At 45.9% G+C, this 23,738-nt stretch overlaps 4 protein-coding genes and 1 pseudogene across 4 annotated transcripts in view; 2 read left to right on the top strand and 3 right to left on the bottom strand.

Annotated features, from left to right (window-relative positions):
- Nucleotides 1-2,427, bottom strand: part of LOC145363583 (uncharacterized) — a 41,133-nt gene extending 38,706 nt beyond the window's left edge. The window contains exon 1 of the mRNA XM_080218767.1: nucleotides 635-2,427. Coding sequence (XP_080074893.1) covers nucleotides 635-1,813 — 1,179 coding nt within the window. The 5' untranslated portion in view covers nucleotides 1,814-2,427. The remainder of the gene's footprint in view (nucleotides 1-634) is intronic.
- Nucleotides 1-23,738, top strand: part of LOC145363729 (uncharacterized) — a 356,716-nt gene that overhangs the window by 191,050 nt on the left and 141,928 nt on the right. The gene's annotated exons all lie outside the window — the stretch shown is intronic.
- Nucleotides 3,934-7,085, bottom strand: LOC145363722 (uncharacterized). The gene is made up of 2 exons (XM_080218961.1): nucleotides 6,991-7,085; nucleotides 3,934-6,545 (listed from the first exon to the last, which is right to left on the bottom strand). The coding sequence occupies exon 2, from the start codon at nucleotides 6,220-6,222 to the stop codon at nucleotides 5,521-5,523; it is 702 nt and encodes a 233-aa protein (XP_080075087.1). The 5' UTR covers nucleotides 6,223-6,545; nucleotides 6,991-7,085; the 3' UTR covers nucleotides 3,934-5,520.
- Nucleotides 7,653-20,757, top strand: LOC145335584 (uncharacterized). Its single transcript, XM_080181390.1, has 3 exons — nucleotides 7,653-8,536; nucleotides 8,640-10,202; nucleotides 20,029-20,757. The coding sequence occupies exons 2-3, from the start codon at nucleotides 9,097-9,099 to the stop codon at nucleotides 20,603-20,605; spliced, it is 1,683 nt and encodes a 560-aa protein (XP_080037516.1). The 5' UTR covers nucleotides 7,653-8,536; nucleotides 8,640-9,096; the 3' UTR covers nucleotides 20,606-20,757.
- Nucleotides 14,361-17,008, bottom strand: LOC145363697 (uncharacterized; annotated as a pseudogene).

Raw genomic sequence — 23,738 nt, 5'->3', positions numbered from 1 at the left:
ACTCCCCTCTGAAATGGCCTAGTAAGCCATTCAGTTCAATGGCAACTATGGATGGGCAATAAATGCTGGCCATGCAGTGACGCCCATGTCCCACGAATGCATAAAAAATCCTCACAGTTTAAATTCACACAGCCATTCTGTCTCTTTTTGTAATTACCGCTCAATGCACCAGTTTAAAAAAAAATCAGAATTTACCCACAGAAAATATTTTAATTTCTCAGGTTTTCTTGACATATCAGTAGAAATGGATGTCAATGAACATAATTCATTCCTGGATGTGATTTACAGTAAAATCCACTCACTGATTATTTGTGAACTCGCTGGTGACTCATCAGAGTGGATGAGCGAGTGAATCTCTTCCCACACACGAAGCAGATGAATGGTCTCTCCCCAGTGTGAATTCGCTGGTGTCTCTGCAGGGTGGCTGACTGAGTAAATCCTTTCTCACACTGCAAACAAATGAATGGCTTCTCTCCAGTGTGAATCCGCTGGTGTGCAGTCAGTTGACATAATTGTCTAAACCCAGTCCCGCAGTGCGAACACCTGAACGGTCTCTCGTTGGGATGCAATTAACAGTAGCAATAACAGCAGAATCACACTCCTGTGATCACTAGTGAGTTCGCTGGTGTCTCACCAAGTTGTGTGACTGGGTGAATCTCTTTCCACACATTGAACAAGTGAACGGCTTCTCCTCACTGTGAACTTGTTGGTGTCTCAGCAGAATGGATGACCGGGTGAATCTTTTCCCACACTCAGTGCAGGTGAACGGTCTCTCCCCAGAGTGATTTCGCTGGTGTGCGAGCAGGAGTTTTCTGCTTTTAAAGCACTTTTCACAGTCAGAACATTTGAACGGTCTCTCATTTGCGTGAACAAGTTGGTGCGAAGTAAGAGAGGATAAACAAGTGAATCCCTTCCTGCACACAGGGCAGGTGAACGGCCTCTCCCCAGTGTGAATTCGCTGGTGTACAGTGAGGTCGCCTGATCGCCTGAAGCCAGTCCCACAGTGAGAACACGTGAATGGTCTCTCGTCAGAGTGAACACGTTGATGGTGACGCAGTTCCTCAGAACTTTTATAGCCCTTGCCGCAGTCTGGGCATTTAAACGGTCTCTCTTCACTGTGAACTTGTTGGTGTTTCTGCAGGTTGGATGATCGGTTAAATCCCTTCCCACATTCAGAGCAGGTGAACGGCCTCTCTCCAGTGTGAATGCGCTCATGTGCCACAAGGTGGAATGATGTCCTGAAGCCTTTCTGGCAGTGGGAGCAGCTGAATGGTGTGGAACCGGTGTGAATGTACTGATGCTCCCGCAGTGTGCGTGGAGTTTTAAAACTCTTTCCACACTCAGAGCATTTAAATTCTCGCTTGTCGGTGTGAACTCGCTGGTGTCGCTGCAAGGCAGAGAAATCTGTGAATCCCTTCCCACCCATGGAGCAGGTGAATGGCCTCTCCCCTGTGTGAATGTGCCGATGTATCAGCAGGGCCGATGACTGAGTAAATCCTTTTCCACATTCGGAGCAGGTGAACTGCCTCTCCCTGCTGTGAATGCGCTGGTGTATCAACAGGCCAGCTGACTGTGTGAATCCCTTCCCACACACAGGGCAACTAAAAGGTCTCTCTCCAGTGTGAATGCGTCGGTGATTTTCCAGGTCAACTGGGTAATTGAATCCTTTCCCACAGTCTCCACATTTATACGGTCTCTCCCTGATGTGACTGCGCTTGTGTCTTGACAAGCCAGACGATCGTTTGAAGCCTTGTCCACACACAGAACATGTGTACGGTTTCTCCCCACTGTAAACGGTACTTTTTTCTTCCATGTTCAAAGGCTAATGATACTTAGATCCTGATGAATCGAGGCACTCTGTAAGATTTTGATGTGATCCTTGATTTACAATTGTCTGTAATTCCTCACCTTCTAATCCCGTGAAAAATGATGTGAAAACAGAAAGAAGGAAACATGAGAGACAAGCCATAAATACACAAAGGCAAGATGTGAAATTGAGCTGAATGAATCTGATAAATTGCGGGATTGGGAATCAGAAAAGGGATATGAAAACTGCTGGATTGTCATAAAGCTTCAAACTGTTCACCAGTGCACTGAGGGAAAGGAACCCTTCATCCTTCAGAGCCCACAACAAGAATCCAGCCTTTATGCGTGAAGAGGGAGAGATCAGAGAGGAAGGTGATGGAAAGAGATTTTATACATCAGCAACTCAACAAGGATTTTGGCAGAATTTCCCAAATCCACAGTCTTTCCCACCTGGAAGTACCACAGCAGCTGAGACATGGGAAAATCACACAACTCCTTGACTTGGACAAATATCACTATTCCTTCAATGTGACTGGGTTAAAATCCTAATACTGTTGCATTGTGGGAGCACCTTTACCACATGGACTGCAGAGGTTTAAGAAAAAGGCCAACTATACAATCACAAAGGACAACTGGTGACTGGTAACATATCACTGTCAGTGCAGGATAGTAATTCAGGACAGTAATCTGGGCCTTGTGAGTAACGTCCACATCCTAAGAAGTTTTATTTTTTGCAAATCTACACGAAACCTGCAATAAGAGAAAACACACGACCACTACAATCTAAAAGGACAAGGACAGTGGACAGGCGGGAAAACCACCATTTGGAAGTCCCCCTCCAAGCTACTCACTATCCTGATTTGGAAATATGTTGTCATTCTTTCACTGGCATTGGATCAAAATCCTGGAATTCCCTCCGTAACTGCATTGTGGGTGTACTGATCACATGGACTGCAATGATTCAAGAAGGCAGCTCACCAACACCTTTTCAAGGGCAATTAGGGATGGGAAATAGTGCTGGTCTAATCCAATGACACCCATCTCCATTGAATGATTTTGAGAAATGACCCGGAATATCGATGAGAATACGATTCTGATAATTACTAAGTGAAATACTTCACTCAGTCACATCACTTTCTGAGTTTACATTTGACTGGAGCGCTTGGATTCCGCTGTTAATTGCTGCTGCTTTTGGAACACTTTTGGGCATTTGCAATTCTCCACCTCTTCCACTCCCCTTATTTCTGATGGACAATGAAGATCTGTGCACATAGATTTCTGTATAATGTGGTTCCTCCTTTGACTAATTTATAGAAACCGCCCCCGTTCCCCAATCTACACGCAATAGTAAAAACATAACGAGCTCCTAATAATGACTTTCAATGGCAGAGCTCTGACCCAGCATTCCCCGCGGTGCTGAATGTCCCCTATTCACACCAGAGGCCGGCACCGCACAGGCGCATTAATCCTCTATTGGAGCATGCGCACTGTCAGTAATGGCGATGGGGGTGAGTCTCTGCTTTTGCCTCTTTGCAGCGGGGAAGGGAGAGAAAACTCTGAGGGAGCGGACTCTGAATAAGGAGAGTTTCTAAATACCTGGCGAGTGCCTCAAACTCTACCGCTCCCGCGTTTGCAGCTCCGGATGTTTTCCCCTCCGAGGCCCAAGTCCAAGATGACGGCCGCCATCTTGGTTCAACGAGGAGCGCATGCGCCGGGATATTCTTGACGCAACTATATAGGGCGGGCCTAAGGTTATTCTCTTCCCACCGGGTCCTAGTGTCCGGTACAACCACCATTGGATTGGTGACTCGTGTTTAAAAATGGCTATTCCCTGTATTAAAGTTCCTGCCCCCTTGCAGGAACCCCTTGGTTCCCCATTACTAGAATTTTTCTTTTGTCTTCTACCACGAAGACAGATAGATGCAAAGTATTTGTTGCATTTCTCTGCCATTTCCTTGTTCACAGTAAAAAGTCTGACAACACTTTGTCAGGTGATGAAGAGACGAACCCCGAAAGCTTGTGAGTTTACTACCAAATAAATCGGTTGGACTTAAACCTGGTGTTGTCAGACTTTTTACTGTGTTTACCCCAGTCCAATGCCGGCATATCCACATCATTTCCTTGTTCCCCATTATATTTTCCCTTTCATCTGCCTCTCATTGACAATGTTTACTTTCACTCACTTCTCCCTATTCACATACCTACAGAAACATTTAAAAATCTACTTTGTAAACTTTTACTGGTCTACACCTAAAAAGGGAATTGAGCTCAGAAGTGATTTTAAAACAGTTTATTAAGAAGCAACATTTAAAACAAGATGCATCAGTTAAACAGACAGGAAAAGTACCTGACCTGTGAGAGAGGTTTACAGATCCCAGAGGACAAGCAGACGGCTGAAGTGAATGTTGATGTCCATAGCTGGTACCTATGGAAGGTTCACTTCAATGAGCCTGATTGGGGAGAAACCAGTCAATGTGAAACCTCCTTGCTCTTGAGGGCCTATTTTCACCTTTACATGTAGTTAGTTAGCATAAGAGCCAATGGTGTCGGGGTTAAAAATGTCTTGTTTCAGAGCTTGTGTTAGACACAGGTCCTTAACAGGGAGAAAGGCTTGTCCCGTGTTTGTCAGCTGGCAAGCTTTCTTCCGGAGAGGGATGGCTTTTTCTATAATATTCCATCAGTATCCTCAGATTTTATAAGGCTATTTAGATGGTGATTTCTTACAATCTGTTACTTGGATTCAACTTATCGCCATTCCTGTGCTGGCACTGCAGGGGCTGGGGTGCATTATTGACCCTAATAATCACATTTCAATTTGATGTTTTTAAGTTTCCTTTGTACTTTGATTTTGTTCGGGCTGTGCCCCTTCCTTTTGGGGAACTGCCCCTTTTACTTTCTCCTGATTTAACTTGAATTTGTTTATGTGGTTTGACCTTAAAAGATGCCATTCCTGTGCTGAGGGAATTTCTGTTCCAGATGGGATGGGTGACATTTGGAGACTTTTGATTCTCCACCAGTTCCCATTCCCCTTCTTTCTGTTGGACAGTGGCGGTATCACTGTGTGTAATGTGCAAGTGAGTAAGAATTCTCAGCAAGGATTAATCAACACTTTCTAATTGGAGATGTTCATTGCTGCAACCTTTCACATACTGAATAGCGGAATTCGGGCCAAGATCAGTAGGGCGACATGGTAACACAGTGGTTCGCACTGCTGCCTCACAGCGCCAGGACCCGAGTTCAATTCTCGACTTGGGTCACTGTCTGTGTGGAATCTGCATGTTCTCCCCGTGTCTGCGTGGGTTTCCTCCAGGTGCTCCGGTTTCCTCACACATTCGAAAGATGTGCTGGTTAGGTGCATTGGCCATGGTAAATTCTCCCTCAATGTACCCAAACAGGTGACTAGGATGGCGACTGGGGGACTTTCACAGTAACTTCATTGCAGTGTTAATGTAAGCCTACTTGTGATACTAATAAAGAAACTTAACTTAATTTGAGATTGAAGTAAAAGTTCTAAATCTTCTTGTAAACTCATTTCTGATGGACAGCGGTAACTGCAACCCCAGAAGCACAATCACCTCTTGATCCAGAATATTAACTTCCAGCCCAGTTACTGGCTGTATTAACATCAGCAGAAACAAACTCCAGCTGTCAGAATGAAAGGACCTGGTTGTCATTAACAGCAGCAGCAACAACAGCAGAATCCAATCCCTGCCGTCACTTGTGAACTCGCTGGTGTTTCAGTAATTGAGATGAATCAATGAATCCCTTCCCACACTCGGAGCAGGAGAACGGCCTCTCCCCAGTGTGAACTCGTTCATGTCTCAGCAGTTGGCATGAATCCGTGAATCCCTTCCCACACATGGAGCAGGTGAATGGCTTCTCCCCGGTGTGAGCTCGCTGGTGTACAGTGTGACTGCCCGAGTGTCTGAAGCTCCTTCCACAGTCAGTGCAGCTGAATGGTTTCTCCCCAGTGTGAACTCGCTGGTGTTTCAGCAGAGTGGATGAAAGCTTAAAGCTCATTCCACAGTCAGTGCAGCTGAATGGTTTCTCCCCAGAGTGAACTCGCTGGTGTGCCACTAGGTTCGAGGAATTAATGAATCCCTTCCCACACACGGAGCAGGTGAATGGCCTCTCCCCACTGTGAACCCGCCGGTGTAGTGCTAGATTGTATGACTGAATGAATCTTTTCCCACACACAGAGCAGCTGAACGGCCTTTCCCCAGTGTGAACACGTTGATGTAATGCCAGGTTGGATGACTGAGTGAAATCCTTCCCACATATGGAGCAGGTGAAGGGTCTCTCCCCAGTATGGGTGCGTCGATGAGTTTCCAGTTTGGATGGGCTAGTGAATGCTTTCCCACAGTCTCCACATATCCACGGTTTCTCTGTGGTATCAGTGTCATCATGTCTCTCCATGTTGATGATCAGATGAAGCCTCGTCTACACACACATGTCCATTTCTCCTCACTGAATGGTGATATCTTTTCAAGCTGTGTAACTGGTTTAAGCTCTTTCCACAGTCCGTTCACTGGAACACTCACTCGGGTGTGCGTGTGTCTCGGTGCTTTTCCAGTCACACTGATGTTTGAAATCTTTTCCCACAGACAAAACAAACAAACATTTCTCCTTCCACATTCCAAGTACGATGATATCCAGGTCCTCAGAATTGAGTGATTCTGTCAGATCTTGATGTGATATTTAGTTTCAGATTCCCATCTGTAATTCTCAACTTCTAATAGCTGTAAAAACAGTCAATAAAAGTCATCACTGACAGTCCAGGATAGAAATTCTGAACAGACAATTCTAGTTTCTCTGCAATTTTTTCCTCTCAGAGTTGCAGATCCCCATCCCACAAACTCTCCCTTAAAGTTTATTTATTATTCACAAGGCTTACATTAACATTGCAATGAAATTCCCCTCGTCGCCAGTACCTGTTTGGGTCAATGTACCGAACTAGCACGTCTTTCCAACTGTAGGAGGAAACTGGAGCATCCGGAGGAAACCCATGCAGACACAGGGAGAACATGCAAACTCCACACAGTGACCCGAGCTGGGAATCAAACCCAGGACCCTGGCACTGTGAGGAAGCAGTGCTAACCACTGTGCTACCGTGCCACCCCTACTACGTGAACTGGGATGATTTATGTTTATTTATTCATAAACCGGGTGTTTATGAAGCCTCACCGCCCGGATCCATTTATGTTTCCGGTTTGATTTCGGGCTCTGGATCCGCGCCATTCAAAATTTCCATTTAAAACCCGCTGGTTCCAGCTCCTCACCGCCTGCGGATCCACAAAGTGTTTCCAAATCCTCCAGAGGCTGAGCCAGGATGGGGCCGTTAACCTGGGCCTGTTCCCGGGAGGGAGGGAGGGAGAAGCCCCGCAGCTGCAAACCAGGGAGCTGACAATGATTCTGAAGGGTTTGCGGATCCACAAAGTGTTTCCAGACCCTCCCAGCCACCGCCTAACGCTGACTCCGCTTCTCCGGGACAAACAAGCGCCAAGGATAGCAATGACACTGCGCATGTTCTACATCACAATGCCCGGGGGCTGATTGACGGCAGGTCCAGACCAATAGGAAGAGGGGGCGGAGCTGGAGGTCGGAGCAGGAGCGGCTGGTCCTCCGACCAGTCGGAGTGAATGAGGGGCGGGGCTGGAGTACAGAGCGGGAGCGGCCGGTCCTCCAACCAATCGGAGCGAATGAGGGGCGGGGCTGGAGGACAGAGCGGGAGCGGCTGGTCCTCCAACCAATCGGAGTGAATGAGGGGCGGAGCTGGAGACCAACACTCGGAAGAAACCCGGTGGATGCGGAGCAAACATTGCAGCAGCGGAGGGGGAGGCGCTGGAACCGGCGGCTGGATATTGGGGCGGGTCTGGAAACACTTTATGGATCCGCAAACCCTTCAGAATCATTGTCAGCTCCCTGGTTTGCAGCTGCGGGGCTTCTCCCTCCCTCCCTCCCGGGAACAGGCCCAGGTTAACGGCCCCATCCTGGCTCAGCCACTGGAGGATGGTTCACATCAGAGGATGGGGGAGGGGACAATAAATAAGAGGTTACACTTTGGCCTCAAATCAATGAGGATTCTGATCTCTGGGAAGGAAGGAAACCCTGGGAGGATTCACAAACACCCGCTGGAGGCCCCAACACCCCCAATAAGACCCAGTCTGCAGACAGGAGCTGGAGAACTGAACGCAGACAGAGGAGAGGGAGGGAGAAAACTGGGAGTGGAGGAAAGAAAATTGTCTGTTCAGCGGTTCTATTGTGGGCTGATTTTTAAAGCTGTTCTTACACACGGTTACAAGTTGATGATTTACACACAGAAAACTCAACCCCAAGGGGAATATTTGTCCCTCTGTAATTTATATTCTGCATTGGTTGTGATGTTTTTTGTAAACACAGATTACAGCTTTCAGTAAAGATTAAATGCATTGAAGTTTTTGCCTGTACAGAGTGACCTGCTTTAAAATTATCAGTGCCTTGGACAGGGGAAATGTGGAAAGAATGCTTCCATTTGTGACAGAGTCTAAAAGGAGGATCAATCAATAAACAAAGACTCATTAATACTAGATAGTTACTAATAAATCCAAGAAGGTAATAAGGATAAATTTCTTCACTCACAGGTTTAGAAGTACCAGAGAAATGAGTTGAGGAAATTGCTGAGATTGTTTCAAAAGGAAACAGGAGAAGCACACAAGAGGAATAGAAAAATCAACTGAAAGGCTGTGATGAGGTACATGGGACAGGAGAAGATGTGTCAAGTATAAAGAATTAAACTGAATGGTTTGTTTGTGTCTTGTATATTCAAAGTAATTCAATGTAAACTCCTTTTCCAGAATATCTGCAGACGGGCGATTCAAACCAAACGTCTCGGGATCTGACAGTGTCACAAATTTCTTCAGGATCTGAATATCAAAGGCCAATGAATGTGGAAGGAGAAATGTTTGTCTATTTTGTCTTTGGGAAATTATTCAACATCATTGTGACTGGAAAAGCCCCAAGACACAGACATCTGTTATTTTTCCACAGCTGGAACAGAACTTTAACCAGTTACACAGTGTGAAAAAACACATTTACATCAGCTAGACACCGTACTCGTGTTCTTTGTGTGAACCTGGTTTCAACTGATTGTATAACCTGGAGAGACATGAGGACACCTGCACCATGTGGACAAGGAGCAGCAATAGGCCATTCGGCCCCACAGGCCAGTTCCACCATTTAATAACATCATGGCTGATCTGATAGTGAGCTCAAATCTGCATTCCGCCTACGTCCAATAGCCTGTCAATAATCATGGAGAAACCATGGAAATGTGTGGACTGTGGGATAGGATTCAATTACCCGTCTGAATTGGAAACGCATCGACGTATTCACACTGGGGAGAGACCATTCACCTGCTCTGTGTGTGGGAAGGGATTCACTCAGTCATCCAGCCTGTACACACACCAGCATGTCCATACTGGTGAGAGGCCATTCACCTGTCTTCAGTGTGGGAAGGGATTTAATGCCTTATCAAACCTCCGGACCCACCACCAGGTTCACTCTGATCAGAGACCGTTTAAATGTTCTGATTGTGAGAAGAGCTTTAAAAGCAGAAAGGATTTACTGATTCACCAACGCACTCACACTGGGGAGAGGCCGTTCATCTGTGACATGTGTGGGAAGGGATTCACTCAGTCGTCCCACCTCCTGACACACCAAAGTGTTCACACTGATCAGAGACCATTTAAATGTTCTGATTGTGAGAAGAACTTTAAAAGTAAAAAGGATTTACTGATTCATCAACGCACTCACACTGGGGAGAGGCCGTTCATCTGCCCCGTGTGTGGGAAGGGATTCACTTGTTCATCGCAGCTCCTGAAACACCGATTTGTTCACACTGATCAGAGACCTATCAATTGTTCTGAATGTGAGAAAACATTTAAAAGCAAAAAGGATCTTCTGAAACACCAGCAAACTCACACTGGGGAGAGGCCATTCACCTGCTCTCTCTGTGGGAAGGGATTCACTCGATTAGCCCACCTTCTGAGACACCGTCGAATTCACACTGGGGAGAGGCCGTTCACCTGCCCCGTGTGTTGTCAGGAATTCATTGATACATCCGACCTTCTGATACACCGGCGAGTTCACACTGGAGAGAGACCTCACACTTGCCTCCTGTGCGGCAAGAGATTCACTCAGTCATCCCACCTGACTACACACCAACTTGTTCACACTGATCAGAGACCTTTTGAATGTTCTGATTGTGAGAAGAGATTTAAAAGTAAACAGAATCTGCTGAAACACCAGCGAGTTCACACTGGGGAAAGGCCGTTCAACTGTTCCATGTGTGGGAAGGGATTCGCTCAGTCAAACAACCTGCTGAAACACCAGCAAGTTCACAGGCGACAGCAGGGGTTGGATTCTGCTGTTATTGCTGCTGTTAATCACATCCAGGACTGAATAGTGTCTGGTTACCAATGAGGTTCCACAGTTTTGTGGTATATATCAATGACTTAGACTTAAATGTAAGGGTCATGATTCAGTTTGCAGATGATACAACTATTGTATTTGTGTTTAACAATCCAGAAGAAAGCCGTGGGCTGCAGGAAGATATCAGTGGGCTGGTCAGATGGGCAGAAAAATGGCTCATGGAATTCAATCTGGAACAGTGAGAGAGAATTAATTTGGGACATTAGACAAGACAAGGGAATGAACAATAAAGGGGATGATGCTGAGAATTATAGAGGATCAGAGAGAACCTGGAGTCAACATCCAGGCATCTGTGAAGGAGGCTGGACAGGTAGATCATAAGACCATCAGATGTAGGAGCAGAATAAGGCCATTCAGCCCATTGAGTCTGCTCTGCCATTCAATCAAGGCTGATAAGTTTCTCAATCAGGTGGTCAAGAAGACATTTGGCCAAAGACTAGTTTATAAGACGAGGGAGATTATGCTCAAATTGAAGCAGAGCGGAAATAAATGGATCCTTTTTAGAGTGGCAAGCAGCGACTAGTGGGTACGGCAGGGTTCAGTGCTGTAACCCCAACTGTCCGTAATATACATTAATAATTTGGATGAAGAAATTGAATGCAATATCTCCAGTCTTCAGACGACACTAAGCTGGGTGGCAGTGTGTGCTGTGAGGAGGATTCTAAGAGGCTACAGGGTGGCTTGAACAGGCTGAGTGGGCAAATGCAATATAATGTGGATAAATGTGAGGTTATCGACTTTGGTGGCAAAAACAGGAAGAAAGATTATTATCTGAATGGTGGCAGTTTAGGAAAAGAGGAAGTGCAACATGAGGTGGGTGTCATGGTGGGACAGTTGCTGAAGGTTGGCATGCAGGTACAGCAGGCAGTGAGGAAAGCAAATGGTATACTGGCCTTCATAGCAAGAGGATTTGAGTATTGGAGTAAAGATGTTTTGCTGCAGTTGTACAGGGCCTTGGGGAAGCCACACCTTGAGTATTGTCTGAGGAAGGGCATTCTTGCTATTGAGGGAGTCCAGTGAAGATTCACCGGACTGATTCCTGGAATGGCAGGACTGACAAATAGAGAGACTGGATCGACTGGGCTTGTACTCACTAAATTTAGAAGAATGAGAGGGGTTCTCACAGAAACAGATAAAATCCTGATGGCACTGGACAGGCTATATGCAGGAAGAATGTTCCTGAATTTGGGGAAGTCCAGAACTAGGAGTCACAGTTGAAGAATAAGGGGTAAGCAATTCGGGACTGAGATAAGGAAGAACTTCTTCACTCAGAGTTGTGAACCTGTGGAATTCTTCACCACAGAAAACTCAGGGACCAGTTCATTAGATACATTCAAGAGGGAGCTGGACGTGGCCCTTATGGCTAAAGGGATCAAGGGGTCTGGAGAGAAATGGGATTGTGATACTGAAAGTGCGCGATCAGCCATGATAATGAATGGTGGAGCAGGCTCAAAGGGCTGATTGGCCTACTGTTGCACCTATTCTCTTTGTTTCTATATTTAGAAAATGATTCTTAGAAGTCATAGGAGGAGGCCATTTGGCCCATTGAATCTACACTGACAACAATCCCACCCAGGCTCTAGACCTGTAACCCCACATATTTACCCTCTAACTTATGCATCAGGGCAATTTAGCATGGTCAGTCCACCTGACCCTCACATCTTTGGGCTGTGGGAGGAAACTGGAAGAAATCTATACAGATACAGGGAGAACCTGTAAACTCCACACAGACAGTGACCCAAGCCAGGAACCGAATCCGGGTCTCTGGAGCTGTGAGACAGCACTCCTAACTACTTGCCCATCCCTAACTGCCCTCCCAGCATCGGAGGAAACCCATGCAGATACGGAGAGAACGGGCAAACAGTCACCCAAGACTGGATTTGAACCGGATCCCTGGCTCTCTGAGGTAGCAGTGCTAACCACTGTCCCACAGCTCTCCGTGTAGAGTTTTCATGTTCTCCTTGTGTCTGCATGGGTTTGCTCAGCATGCTCCAATTTCCTCTCACATTCCAAAGATGTGCAGATTAGGGGGATTGGCCATGCAAATTACCTCTTAGCGTATGGGTTAGTGGAATTAATGCAAGAGTCTGTAAGACTCAATGGGCTGAATGTGCTGTTTCTCCACTGCAGTGATTTTATAAGAAACATTATTTAATATCTTCGAGCCTGATTCAGCATTCCTCCTCTTCACAGCACATGAATTTTTCTTTAAGATGAATTGTTTCTTTATAGTCTGTGTTGTTCTGAATGATGACAGTATTAACCTTATCCCAAACCTGCCCTCACCCTCCTGTTGGTTCATTTACTGAAATAAGGGTCTATTGTTTTAATGGTGACAATCCCTGTCTGCTCAGTTATTCCCTTAACTCAGCCCTACAGTTGCTGTGAATTGCTCTCTCACGTTCCCACATCTCAGTGAGAAATGTTGGTCTGTTTGCTCCACACCCACAGGGCTCCATCTGTTTAAAGCCACAAACAGAAAGGTCCAGTTTTTCCCCTGGAGTTTGACACAAAACAGCTTTCACAATGAAGGCAGCACTGCTGCCTCACAGCGCCAAGGACCCACATTCGATTCCCAGCTTGGGTCACTGTACGTGTGGAGTTTGTACATTCTCCCCATGTCTGTATGGGTTTCCTCCGGGTGCTGTGGTTCCCTTCCAGTCTAAAAGACATGCTGATTAGGTGCATTGACCCAAACAGATGCCCGACTGTGGTGTCTAGGGAAATTTTCCAGTCACTTCATTGCAGTGTTAATGTAAGCCTACTTGTGACTAATAAATAAACTTTGATGAAGAGTTTCAGCCAATGAGGGAGATCCGGGCTCAGTCCCGCTCCGCTTTCACTCCGATTGGTTGGAGGACCAGCTGCTCTCGTTCAGTCCTCCAGCCCCACCTCCTTTTCCTATTGTTCCTGAGCTGCCGTCAATCAGTCCTGGACATTGTGATGTGGAGCATGCGCAGTGCCGATACTGGAGTGATGGAGGGAAATTCACAGTGAGTCAGATTCAGAAACTGGAGGTGAGGGGGGAGGAATGGGGCCAGTATTTGGGTTTGAGAAGGTAAATAAACAGCCTGTGTAGGCTGGGAATCAAGAACTGGCAGCCACAGCCTTGTTTGCATTATACGGCTGCAGTTGCATTTCTATAGCAACTTTCAGAACCACAGGATCTCCGAAAGCATTTTACAGCCAATGAAGTACATTTGAAGTGTGATCTCTATTTAAGAAACTATAGGTAGGTCTGGGTAACCAGATTTTAGTTTAAAACATCAATCACTTTCATATTCAATTCACTGTTACAGGTAACAAGGTCAAGGAAGCCAATTTGATCATGTACTTCTTGTAGTCTTTCCATCTTCTGTAAATTTTCTTCATTAAGTCTGCATTGGTTTTGTATTAAAAGCCAGTCATGAAACAGGTGATTGTTCAGTGATGAATTTTGATTAACTTATCATGATGAATCAATGTAATAGACCATTATATTGTAATGATTGGATCAGATAACATAAATCTTACACTTACTTGCATTTACATAGTATCTCACACATCCACAGGAAGTCCCAGAACATTTTACAGCCATTCTTAAGTGTTGTAATTTAGGAAATTTGGCAGCCAATTTACACATAGCAAGAGCCCACAAACAATGTCCGTTGATGTGTTTTTAGTGATGTTGCTTGATAGATATTGACTTGCACTTGGGATAATTCACCTGCTCTTCCTCAATATAGTGGGCATGGGATACTTGGTAATTTGACAAAGTGGATTCAACATTGGCTCAGTTGTAGGAGACAGAGGGCGATGACAGAAGGCTGCTTTAATATCTGGAGGCCAGGGTCCAGTAGCGTACCCCAATTATTTATCATTTATATAAATGACATAGATGACTATGTGGGGGATAGGATTGGTAAGTTTGCGGATGACGCAAAGATTGGCCAGGTGATCTGCCCAAGACCGCAAAGAACTACAAAAGGCTGTGAATGGAGCCCAATCTATCAGCAAACCAGCCTCCCACCAATGACTCTGCCACAGTTCCTGCTGCCTCAGCAAAGCAGCCAGCATAACTAAGGACCTCAGGCACCCTGTCTCGTCCACCTTCTTCGTTTGGGAAAGATACAAAAGTATGAGGTCATGTACCAACTGACTCAAGAACAGCTTCTTCCCTGCCACTGTCTGACTTTTGAATGGACTTACCTCGCATTAAGTTGATCTTTCTCTACACCCTAACTATGACTGTAACACTACATTCCGCACTCTCTTGTTTCCTTGTCTATGAACGGTATGTTTGTCTTATAGCAAGCAAGTAACATGTGATAATAATAAATCAAATCAAATCAAAATCAGTGAGAGTGAGTGTCTTGAGCTCAGGAAGATATAGACAGAATGATCAAATGGGCAGATTGAGTGTGAGGTGAGGTCCACTTTTTGGAAGGAGTAATTTGACAAGGAAAAATTCAATGATCGGCATGACACTAGTAAGCTCCGTGGAACAAAGGGACCTGGGTGGGATTGTCCATAGATCTCTGAGGACAGAAGTGTATGTTAGTAGGCTGGTGAAAAAGGCTGCCACATTTCCTAAATTACTTGCCTTTATCAATTGAGGTATAGATTACAAAAGCAAGGAAATCATGTTGGAGTTGCATAGAACTGTGGTGAGGTCACTGCTAGAGCACTGTGTGCAGTTCTGGTCGCCACATTATAAGAAGGATGTGATTGCATTGGAGGGGATGCAGAGGAGATTCACTAGTGAAAGTGAGTTACAGGTGAGAGGGACAGTATCAAAAGAGACAGAACCACTGACAATATTAGAAAATGTGGGGAAGTTGGGTTATCAGTGGTTTAGAGAGTAAAGGGAGATGAAGGGAGGTCTCATGGACAAGATGAGCAGTGAGAGGGTTTGATGGGAAATAGCAGAAGAATTGGAGAAAGATGTGAGTTCAGTACTAGGAAAAAGGGAAATTTCAGAGACAGTTTGGTCTGGTGGTCCAGTGGAAGAGAGGGAAGCAGCAGAGGCAGCTGATCGGATTGTCTCAATCTCAGAGACAAAGAAGCTCCATGAGCTCCTCACACTTGTTGAAGATGAGGATAGAGGAGACAGGAGAGAGGCCCTTCAACAGGAGAACTATTCACAGATCTTTAAAAAAGACAGAGAATACATTAACACAAAGACGGTGTATTTGAAGGTTGTCCAGAATATTAGCCTCTCTAATTGGCCTGAAATTTATTAACATCAGCAGATGCAGACCACAATGTGACTGACAATGGAATCCAATCTCTAGTTATTTGTGAACTTGCTGGTGTCTCAGCAATGCAGATGATTGAGTGAATCTCTTCCCACACTTGGAGCAGGTGAATGGTCTCTCCCCGGTATGAACCCGCTGATCAACAGTGAGATGAGATGACCGTCTGAACCCAGTCCCACAGTGAGAGCATCTGAATGGTTTCTCATCAGTGTGAACCTGTTGATGGGACACCAGCTCCTGAGAGGTTTTAAAACATTTCCCACAGTCCAGACACTTAAACGGTCTCTCATCAGTGTGACCTCTTTGGTGTGTAATTAGGATGGATGAATTAACAAATCCCTTCCCACACTGGGAGCAGGTGAATGGTCTCTGCCTGGTGTGAATTTGCCGGTGTGGATTTGTGAGTGAATCCCTTTCCGCACTCAGAGCAGGTGAATCGCTTCTCCCTGGTGTGAACTCGCTGGTGTGTCAGCAGTGTGGATGATTGAGTAAATCCCATCCCACACACAGAGCAGGTGAATGGTCTCTCCCCAGTGTGAATTAGTTTGTGTTTAATCAGGGTGGATGACTGAGTGAATCCCTTCCCACAGTCAGAGCAGGTGAATGGTCTCTGCCCAGTGTGTGTGCGCTGGTGATTTTGCAGGGTGGATAACTTAGTGAATCCCTTCCCGCAGTCCGAGCAGGTGAATGGCCTCTCCCCGGTGTGGCTGCGCCGATGGGTTTCCAGCTGGGATGGGTAATTGAATCCCTTCCCACAGACCCCACATTTCCACAGCTTCTCCCCATCATGACTGCATTTATGTTTTAACAGGCCAGATGATTGGTTGAAGCCTTGTCCACACACAGAACACGAGTATGGTTTCTCCTCACTGTGAAAGGTGCTTTTTCCTTCCATGTTCAAAATCCAATGATATTCTGATTACGAAAAATTAGGCGACTCTGTGAGATCCTGATGTGGAGTCTCGTTTCGGTTTCCCAACTGCAAATCCTAATCTTCTAAGATACGATGAAACTGATTTAAAACAGAAAAAAAGTGACTGAGAGAGAACACACAAAAACAGGTTGTGAAATTGAGTTGAATGAATGGGGTCACTTGTGGGGCCGGCATTAAGAAAAAGTGACCATGAAAGCTGCTGGATCGTCATAAAAACCTAACTGATTCACTCATGTGCTTCAGGGAAAGAAACCTCCCACCTGGTCTGGACTGACACATGAACCAATATTTACTGGAGGGGTAAGAGGGAGGTGGAAGAAGCAGAGGGTGAAGGAGGGGGTTTCTCTACATCTACATCCTGACCAGAACTCTGACAGAATCTCCCACTCTCTCAACCTCCACCATTTAGCTGGACCAGGGTAGTAGATGCATGTGAAGATCATCACCTTCTGATTCCTGTCCAACTCATACAACATTCTGACTTGTCTGAAATCAATTACAGAAGTTTCCAGCAAATAAATATCGGGAAGACTGGAGTCACTGTCTACAGTCCCCACTACAAACTTCACCACCCTCACACCTGACTTCACCCTCTCCGTGTTAAATGTCTGAAGCTGAACTAAGTTGTTCACAACCATGATGTCTTGAGAAGATTTTTAGACCACATATCCACATCATCACCAAAATTATCTACTTCCACCTCAGTAACATCCCCCAACTCTGCCTTAGCCTCAGTCAACCAAAGAATCTCTGCAATGCAGAAGGAGGCCTTTTGGCCCATAAAGCCCACACCAACAACAATCCCACCTAGGCTCTATCCCCATAGCCCCATGTATTTACCCTGACACTAAGGGGCAACTTAGCAGAGCCAACCAACCTAACCCACGTATTTTTGGAGTATGGGAGGAAACCAGAGCACCCAGAGGAAACCGACACAGACACGGGGAGAATGTGAAGACTCCAACAGACAGTTATTCATGCTGGGAATTGAACCCGGGTCCCTGGCACCGTAAGGCAGCAGTGCTAACCACTGTGCCACCATGTTGCTGCAGAAACCATCATCCATTCTTTTCTTACCTCGAGACTAAACAATTTCAATACAGTTTCAACTGGCTTCCAACATTAAGCAACCCCCTCCAAACCATCCTAAACTGCTCATATGCTTACTCACACCAAATCATGTTCACCCATCGCCCCTATGCTTGCTGGTCTACAAATGATTTCTTTTAAGAAGCATCAGAATTTGAAAGTTCTTATCTTTGTTTTCCTCCATGGTTACAATCATTTTTGTGTCAGTAATCTTCTCCAGCCTCACACTCCTCTGAGGTCTCTACTGTAATCTAATTCCTCTTGAGCATTCTCAGTTTTAATCGTTGTACCATTACAAACTATCCTTCCAGTTGCACAGGCCACAAGCTCTGCAATCTCTTCTTTAAATCTCTCTGCCTGTCCATCACTTCTGCTTTCTTTAAAACCCACCTCTTTGACAAAACCTTTGGTCACCTGTCCTAATATGGCTCAGTATCAAGTGTCACTTCTGAGAAACTGTCTGGGGCTGTTTTATTATGTTAAAGACAAAATATGAATATAAATGATTCCAACTGCCCTGATATCGTTGTTCTCACCAGTCAGAAATTGTAAGTGAAAGGGTGAAGCAGTCGTTCACATTCTGTCACTGGCAATTCCAAACCATTGCCCCAAACAAATATGGCGGACTCGCATGCGCCCTGTTGCTATGCCCCGATAAAGATGGTGGACGCGCGTGCGCCCTGTTGCTATGCCCCGATAAAGATGGCGGACGCGCATGCCCCGATGAAGGTGGCCCTGATTAACCCGGGTTTGTAACTGGGAGAATGCTGAGGCCCTGCTCTGCGCAAAGGGCTAGGACCATCCTCTGATATCGGTAGGTTCTTTTTAAGGGTCCGCGGTTCACGTAACATGTTTAAGAAACCTTTCCAAACCCCCGCCTGGTCCATCGCGTCTTCCGCCCCGCCATTCCCACCTTTACTGATGGCGGGTCCGAGAAAGAATCTCTTCATCGCCATTAACCACACTGCGCATGCTTCACGCAGTCCCGCCCCCTCATTCACTCCGATTGGTCGGAGGACCAGTTGTTCCCTCGCAGTCGTCCGTCTTCTTCTCCTATTGGCCCCGGAGCTGCCGTCAATCAGTCCCCGGGCATTGTGAGGTATCGGGTGAGAGGTCAGTGCCGGCAGGGGGCGGGGTTTACAATGACCATTCTTCACTCTCACTATCCGCCGCTTCCGGCTTCTTCCCACAAACCATCTCCAACAAAGAGAGAAGCGGACACACTGACTTAGTGGCAGTGTTACTGCACACTATTCTGCGGATAAGGCTTCAAATCCATTCAATTAATACAATCTGCAATTTAAAGTTAGATTCAGTGATGGTAATCATAAGATCCCTACAATTCAGAAGAAGGCCATTCAGTCCTTTGAGTCTGCACTGACCTCAATCCCATGCAGGCCCTATTCCCATAACCCCACACATTTACTCTGCCTGACACTAAGGTCAATTTAGCATGGGCAATCAACCTAACTTGCAAACCTTTGGACTGGGAGGAAATCGGACTACCCGAGGAAACCCACGTAAACACAGGGAGAAAGTGCAAACCCCACACAGACAATAACTCAAGCTGGGAATTGAACCTGGGTCCCTGATACTGGAGGCAAACCCATTGTGAACGCCGGCTGACTAAGGCTGCTCTGAGAAAATCTCCACACACACAGTTCTGGACACAAGGTTAGAGTCATAGGGGTTGACAGCATGGAAACAGGCCCTTCTGCCCAACTTGTCCATGCCGTCCTTTTTGTTTAAACCCTTAAACTACTCCCAATTGCCTGCATTTGGCCCATATCCCTCTATACCCATCATACCCATGTAACTGTTAATGTTAACGTCTGTTATTCTGTCTGGTCAGTCAAAGTGATTCAGATTCATGTTTTTCACAAGTAATGAATGAAATTATGCTCAATTTGTTATTTTGTTAAAATTGATTATTTTTGTTAAAAGGATCTCAAAAGAATACCAAAACTTAATTTGGATTTCCAGGGAGGAAGAGTGTGTGGGATGTGGATATACGATTTGAATTGTTTGTTCAAAATGTAACTGTCATTGGTTACATTTGTAAACTCCATTGACAACATATTAGAAGCTGAGGATTTGTGGAGAAAATATTTCATTTAGGATCAATTCAGGATCAAATTAATTTGGGGGAATGGAAGTGGAAAATATTCCACCAAAAGAGAACTATCTGTTCAGGATTTCTACCTTATAATGACAGTGATGACTTTTTAAACTCCTTCATCAGGTTATTAGAAGCAGAGGATTTGGAGATGGGAAACGCAAACCAAACATCACATTAGCATTGATACTCAGTGAATTGGATTGAGAGTATCATTGGTCTTTGAATGTGAAGGAAGATTGTTTTAACAAATTGCATAGCCTATAAAATATTGCAACATTTGAAGCAGAGAGAATCCACGTGTACTGCGTACAAAGCTTGAACTGGTCAACCAACCTGGAGAGAAACAAGGATGTCGGCAACATGGAGAAACCATGTAAATGTGGGGATTGTGGAAACGGATTCAAATACCCATCCCTGCTGGAAATTCATCGACGCAGTCACACTGGAGAGAAGCCATTCACCTGCTCCGTATGTGGGAAGGGGTTCACTCAGTCAACCACTCTGCTGAGACACCAGCGATTTCACACAGGGGAGAGACCGTTCCCCTGTTGTGTGTGTGGGAAGGGATTCACTCAGTCATCTGAGCTTCTGGTACACCAGAGAGTTCATACTGGAGAGAAGCCATTCACCTGTCCTGTTTGTGAGAGAGGATTCACTCAGTTATCCCAGCTGCTGACACACCAGCGAGTTCACAGCGGGGAGAGGCCATTCACCTGTTCTGTGTGTGAGAAGGGATTCACTAATTCATCAAACCTTCTGACACACCAGCGAGTTCACACTGGTGAGAGACCATTCATTTGTTCCATGTGTGAGAAAGGGTTCACAACGTCATCCAACCTTCTGACACACCAGCGAACTCACACCCGGGAGAAACCATTCACCTGTTCAATGTGTGAGAGGGGATTCAGTCAGCTAGCCCACCTGCTGACACACCAGCAAGTTCACAAGTGACTAAAGGGTTTGGATTCCACTGATGTTGCTGGTGTTCATCATACCCAGGGCGAATCCATGTTCATTCTGACGTTTCAAGTTTGTCTCTCTGATGTTACCAAATATAGTACTGGCTGGAGTTTAGGATTCTAGTTAATCAGCTGCTTACGTTCTTGGGCCTCCAGTCGCCCTTTAAGAATGTGTGTCTGCAATCATTCCCCTGAATTCAGGGAATTCCACCAGCAATCATTTTGCCACAAATATTAAACTTTTACTTCAATCCTAAATTGATCTTCAGGACAAGATCCACAAATCAGAGGCTCCACTAATGAACATCTCCAATCAGAAAGCGCTGATCAATCCTTGCTGATAATTCTTACTGACTTCTACATTATACACAGTGATACCTCCATTATCCACCAGAAAGAAGGGGGATGGGAGTTGGTGGAGAATTGAGAGTCTCCAAATGTTACCCCTCCAGTTTGGTACAGAAATCCCCTCAGCTCAAGAATGAAGACAGGTGCAATTGAAATAATTAACTTCTGTATATTCTTTCTGAGAAAGAGGCTACATTATAATCAGATAGGAGGGGATTTGGTGTCAATCTTTTTGACTCAACAAGCTAACTAAATCAAATTAACTGAGGGGAGGAGATTGGTGTCAGTGACTGGGGTTAGTTTATATCAGACAGGAGGAGATTGGTGTCGGTGACTGTGGGGTTGGTTTATATCAGACAGGAGGAGATTGGTGTCGGTGACTGTGGGGTTAGTTTATTATCAGACAGGAGGAGATTGGTGTCAGTGACTGTGGGGTTGGTTTATATCAGACAGGAGGAGATTGGTGTCAGTGACTGTGGGGTTGGTTTATATCAGACAGGAGGAGATTGGTGTCAGTGAGTGTGGGGTTGGTTTGTATTGGATATGAAGAGATTGGTGTCATCTGGCATGAAGAGATTCCACCTTCCCTGTAACCAATCCCGATGTGCCAGGAATCTAAAACTCTCCTTGCACCATCTCTTCAGCCTTGCTTTGATCTGCTCTATCCTCCTCCTCATGTATTTACCAGCACGTGATGCTGGGGTTGATCTGATTTATTGTCTGAAGTTCTGCTTGCTGCTCTCTTTCCAGATCCCAAAGATCTGACGGCAGGACCAGGACTCCATAACATCCGTGCATTTTCCTTTTTATTGTATGGATATTATCCCAGTATTCTGGAGACCAAACTGGAGATGTAAATTCAGACATGTCAGGAATCACAAGTCTTAAAGTGGGAAGGTTCGGGAAATACTCAGATGTTCATTTATGAAAGGAGGCATGAAGTGTTGCCACACAGGTACACACACTGGGGACAGGCCATTCACCTGCTCCAAAAGTGGGAAGTGATTTGCCAGTTCATTCAACTTTCTGAGACACTAGTAAGTTCACCCTGGGGAGAAGTTGTTTACCTGCTGTGTTGTGGGAAGGGATTTGCTCAGTCAAACACCCTGGTTAGATACTAAGCGAGTTCTCAAGTGACTACAGGAGTTGGATTAAACTGTTATTGCTGCTGTTAATCACAATTGTGACTAAACCATGTCCATTCTGACTGTTGTGTATTTTCTGCTGATAATTGAACTGAAGTTTAATATTCTGGATATATCTCCAATAAATCAGCTCTTATTTAAAGGCATTATTGTAGATTTCTTTTCTGGACCTCAGAAAGGACAATCTGGGGGAGGATCGTACGGCAGGAACAGAACTTCAGCCTGGACACAGTCCAAGGGCAGGCTGGCCATTCACATCTTGTCCCTGTTGAATAAAATCAAACAGCGTTTATTCTCCATCCAGTTATCTGACCTTTTCATTTTATACATTTCACACTGATCCCCATGGTAATACAGATATTATGTTCCTTTCCATGTGATTATTTTTGTTTTCTCCAAACAAACCGAGAATATCATATGGACCTTCACAATTAACTTCTCAGTCCCATTTCTTTCAGCAATGCTTTCAACTTTCACTGTTCAATAGCTGATTATTGCCCATAGCAGGGAGGGTGCTCAGGTTTGTTGGAGTTTCTGTAGAAACTGGTCATGAGTCCGTTGAGTAGCAATGGGGAGTGGGACCCTGGTGGAAAGCATGATCTGGATTGGCCAAACAATCGTGAGCTGAAATGGGCTGTGAGCAGGGATTTGAAAAGGAGAATGGTCAGCAGATGAGGGTTGGTGGGGCGGAGGGAGGAATGGAGCTGGGAGCTGGGAGCTGGGGTGGGGAGAGAGGAATGGAGCTGGGAGCTGGGGTGGGGAGAGAGGAATGGAGCTGGGAGCTGGGGTGGGGAGAGAGGAATGGAGCCTGGAGCCGGGGTGGGGAGAGAGGAATGGAGCCGGGGTGGGGATGGAGGAATAGAGCTGGGGTGGGGATGGAGGAATAGAGCTGGGGTGGGGAGGGAGGAATGGAGCCGGGAGCCGGGGTGGGGAGAGAGGAATGGAGCCGGGGTGGGGAGAGAGGAATGGAGCCGGGGTGGGGATGGAGGAATAGAGCTGGGGTGGGGAGGGAGGAATGGAGCCAGGAGCCAGGGTGGGGAGGGAGTGGAGGCTTCACAAACACCCGCTGAATCTGCAAGGCCCAAATCAGATCTTACGGGTCCCGACTTTGCAGCTGCAGGGATTTTATTCGGAATCAGGGCCAGTTCTGTGGCTGCCATGTGAGGAAAGGAGATTAGTGGGATCAGTATTAGTGATATCAGCAAGGTGACTGGGGCGGCACAATGGTACAGCCGCCCCACTGCACCAGGGACCCAGGTTCAATTCCAGCCTTGTGTCACTGTCTTTGTGGAGTTTGCATTTTCTCCCCGTGTTTGCATGGGTTTCCTCCGGGAGCTCCAGTTCCCTCCCACATTCCAAAGATGTGTGGTTTAGGTTGATTGGCCATTCCATACTGCCCCTTAGTGTCAGAGGCACTGGCAGGGTAAATATGTGAGGTGACAGGGACAGGGATTGGGTGGGATTGTGGTTAGTACAGACGCGATGGACCAAATGGCCTCCTCTTGCACTGTAGGGATTCGATGATTTCTATGATTTAATGGGAAGTGACATCAGCAATACAACCAATATCCTTCAGGGACCAATCAGACATTGGTCAAATGGTGCATGATCAGTCGGGGACTGATCAGGTGC

The sequence above is a fragment of the Carcharhinus amblyrhynchos genome, unplaced genomic scaffold, assembly GCF_965287045.1.
Source record: "Carcharhinus amblyrhynchos unplaced genomic scaffold, sCarAmb.v2.hapA scaffold_39, whole genome shotgun sequence".
In the NCBI taxonomy this organism is placed as follows: Eukaryota; Metazoa; Chordata; class Chondrichthyes; order Carcharhiniformes; family Carcharhinidae; genus Carcharhinus; species Carcharhinus amblyrhynchos.
Note: the sequence above shows the minus strand (reverse complement) of the source record. Positions and strands in the feature narration are given on the sequence as shown.

Excerpts from the sequence above, each read along its gene's own strand:
- LOC145363722 (XM_080218961.1), bottom strand. The coding sequence starts at position 6,222 with ATGGAGAGACATGATGACACTGATACCACAGAGAAACCGTGGATATGT.
- LOC145335584 (XM_080181390.1), top strand. The coding sequence starts at position 9,097 with ATGGAGAAACCATGGAAATGTGTGGACTGTGGGATAGGATTCAATTAC. Across the intron at positions 10,203-20,028 it reads CACAGGCGACAGCAGGGGTT|TAAATGTGGGGATTGTGGAA; the intron begins GGATTCTGCTGT and ends GGAGAAACCATG.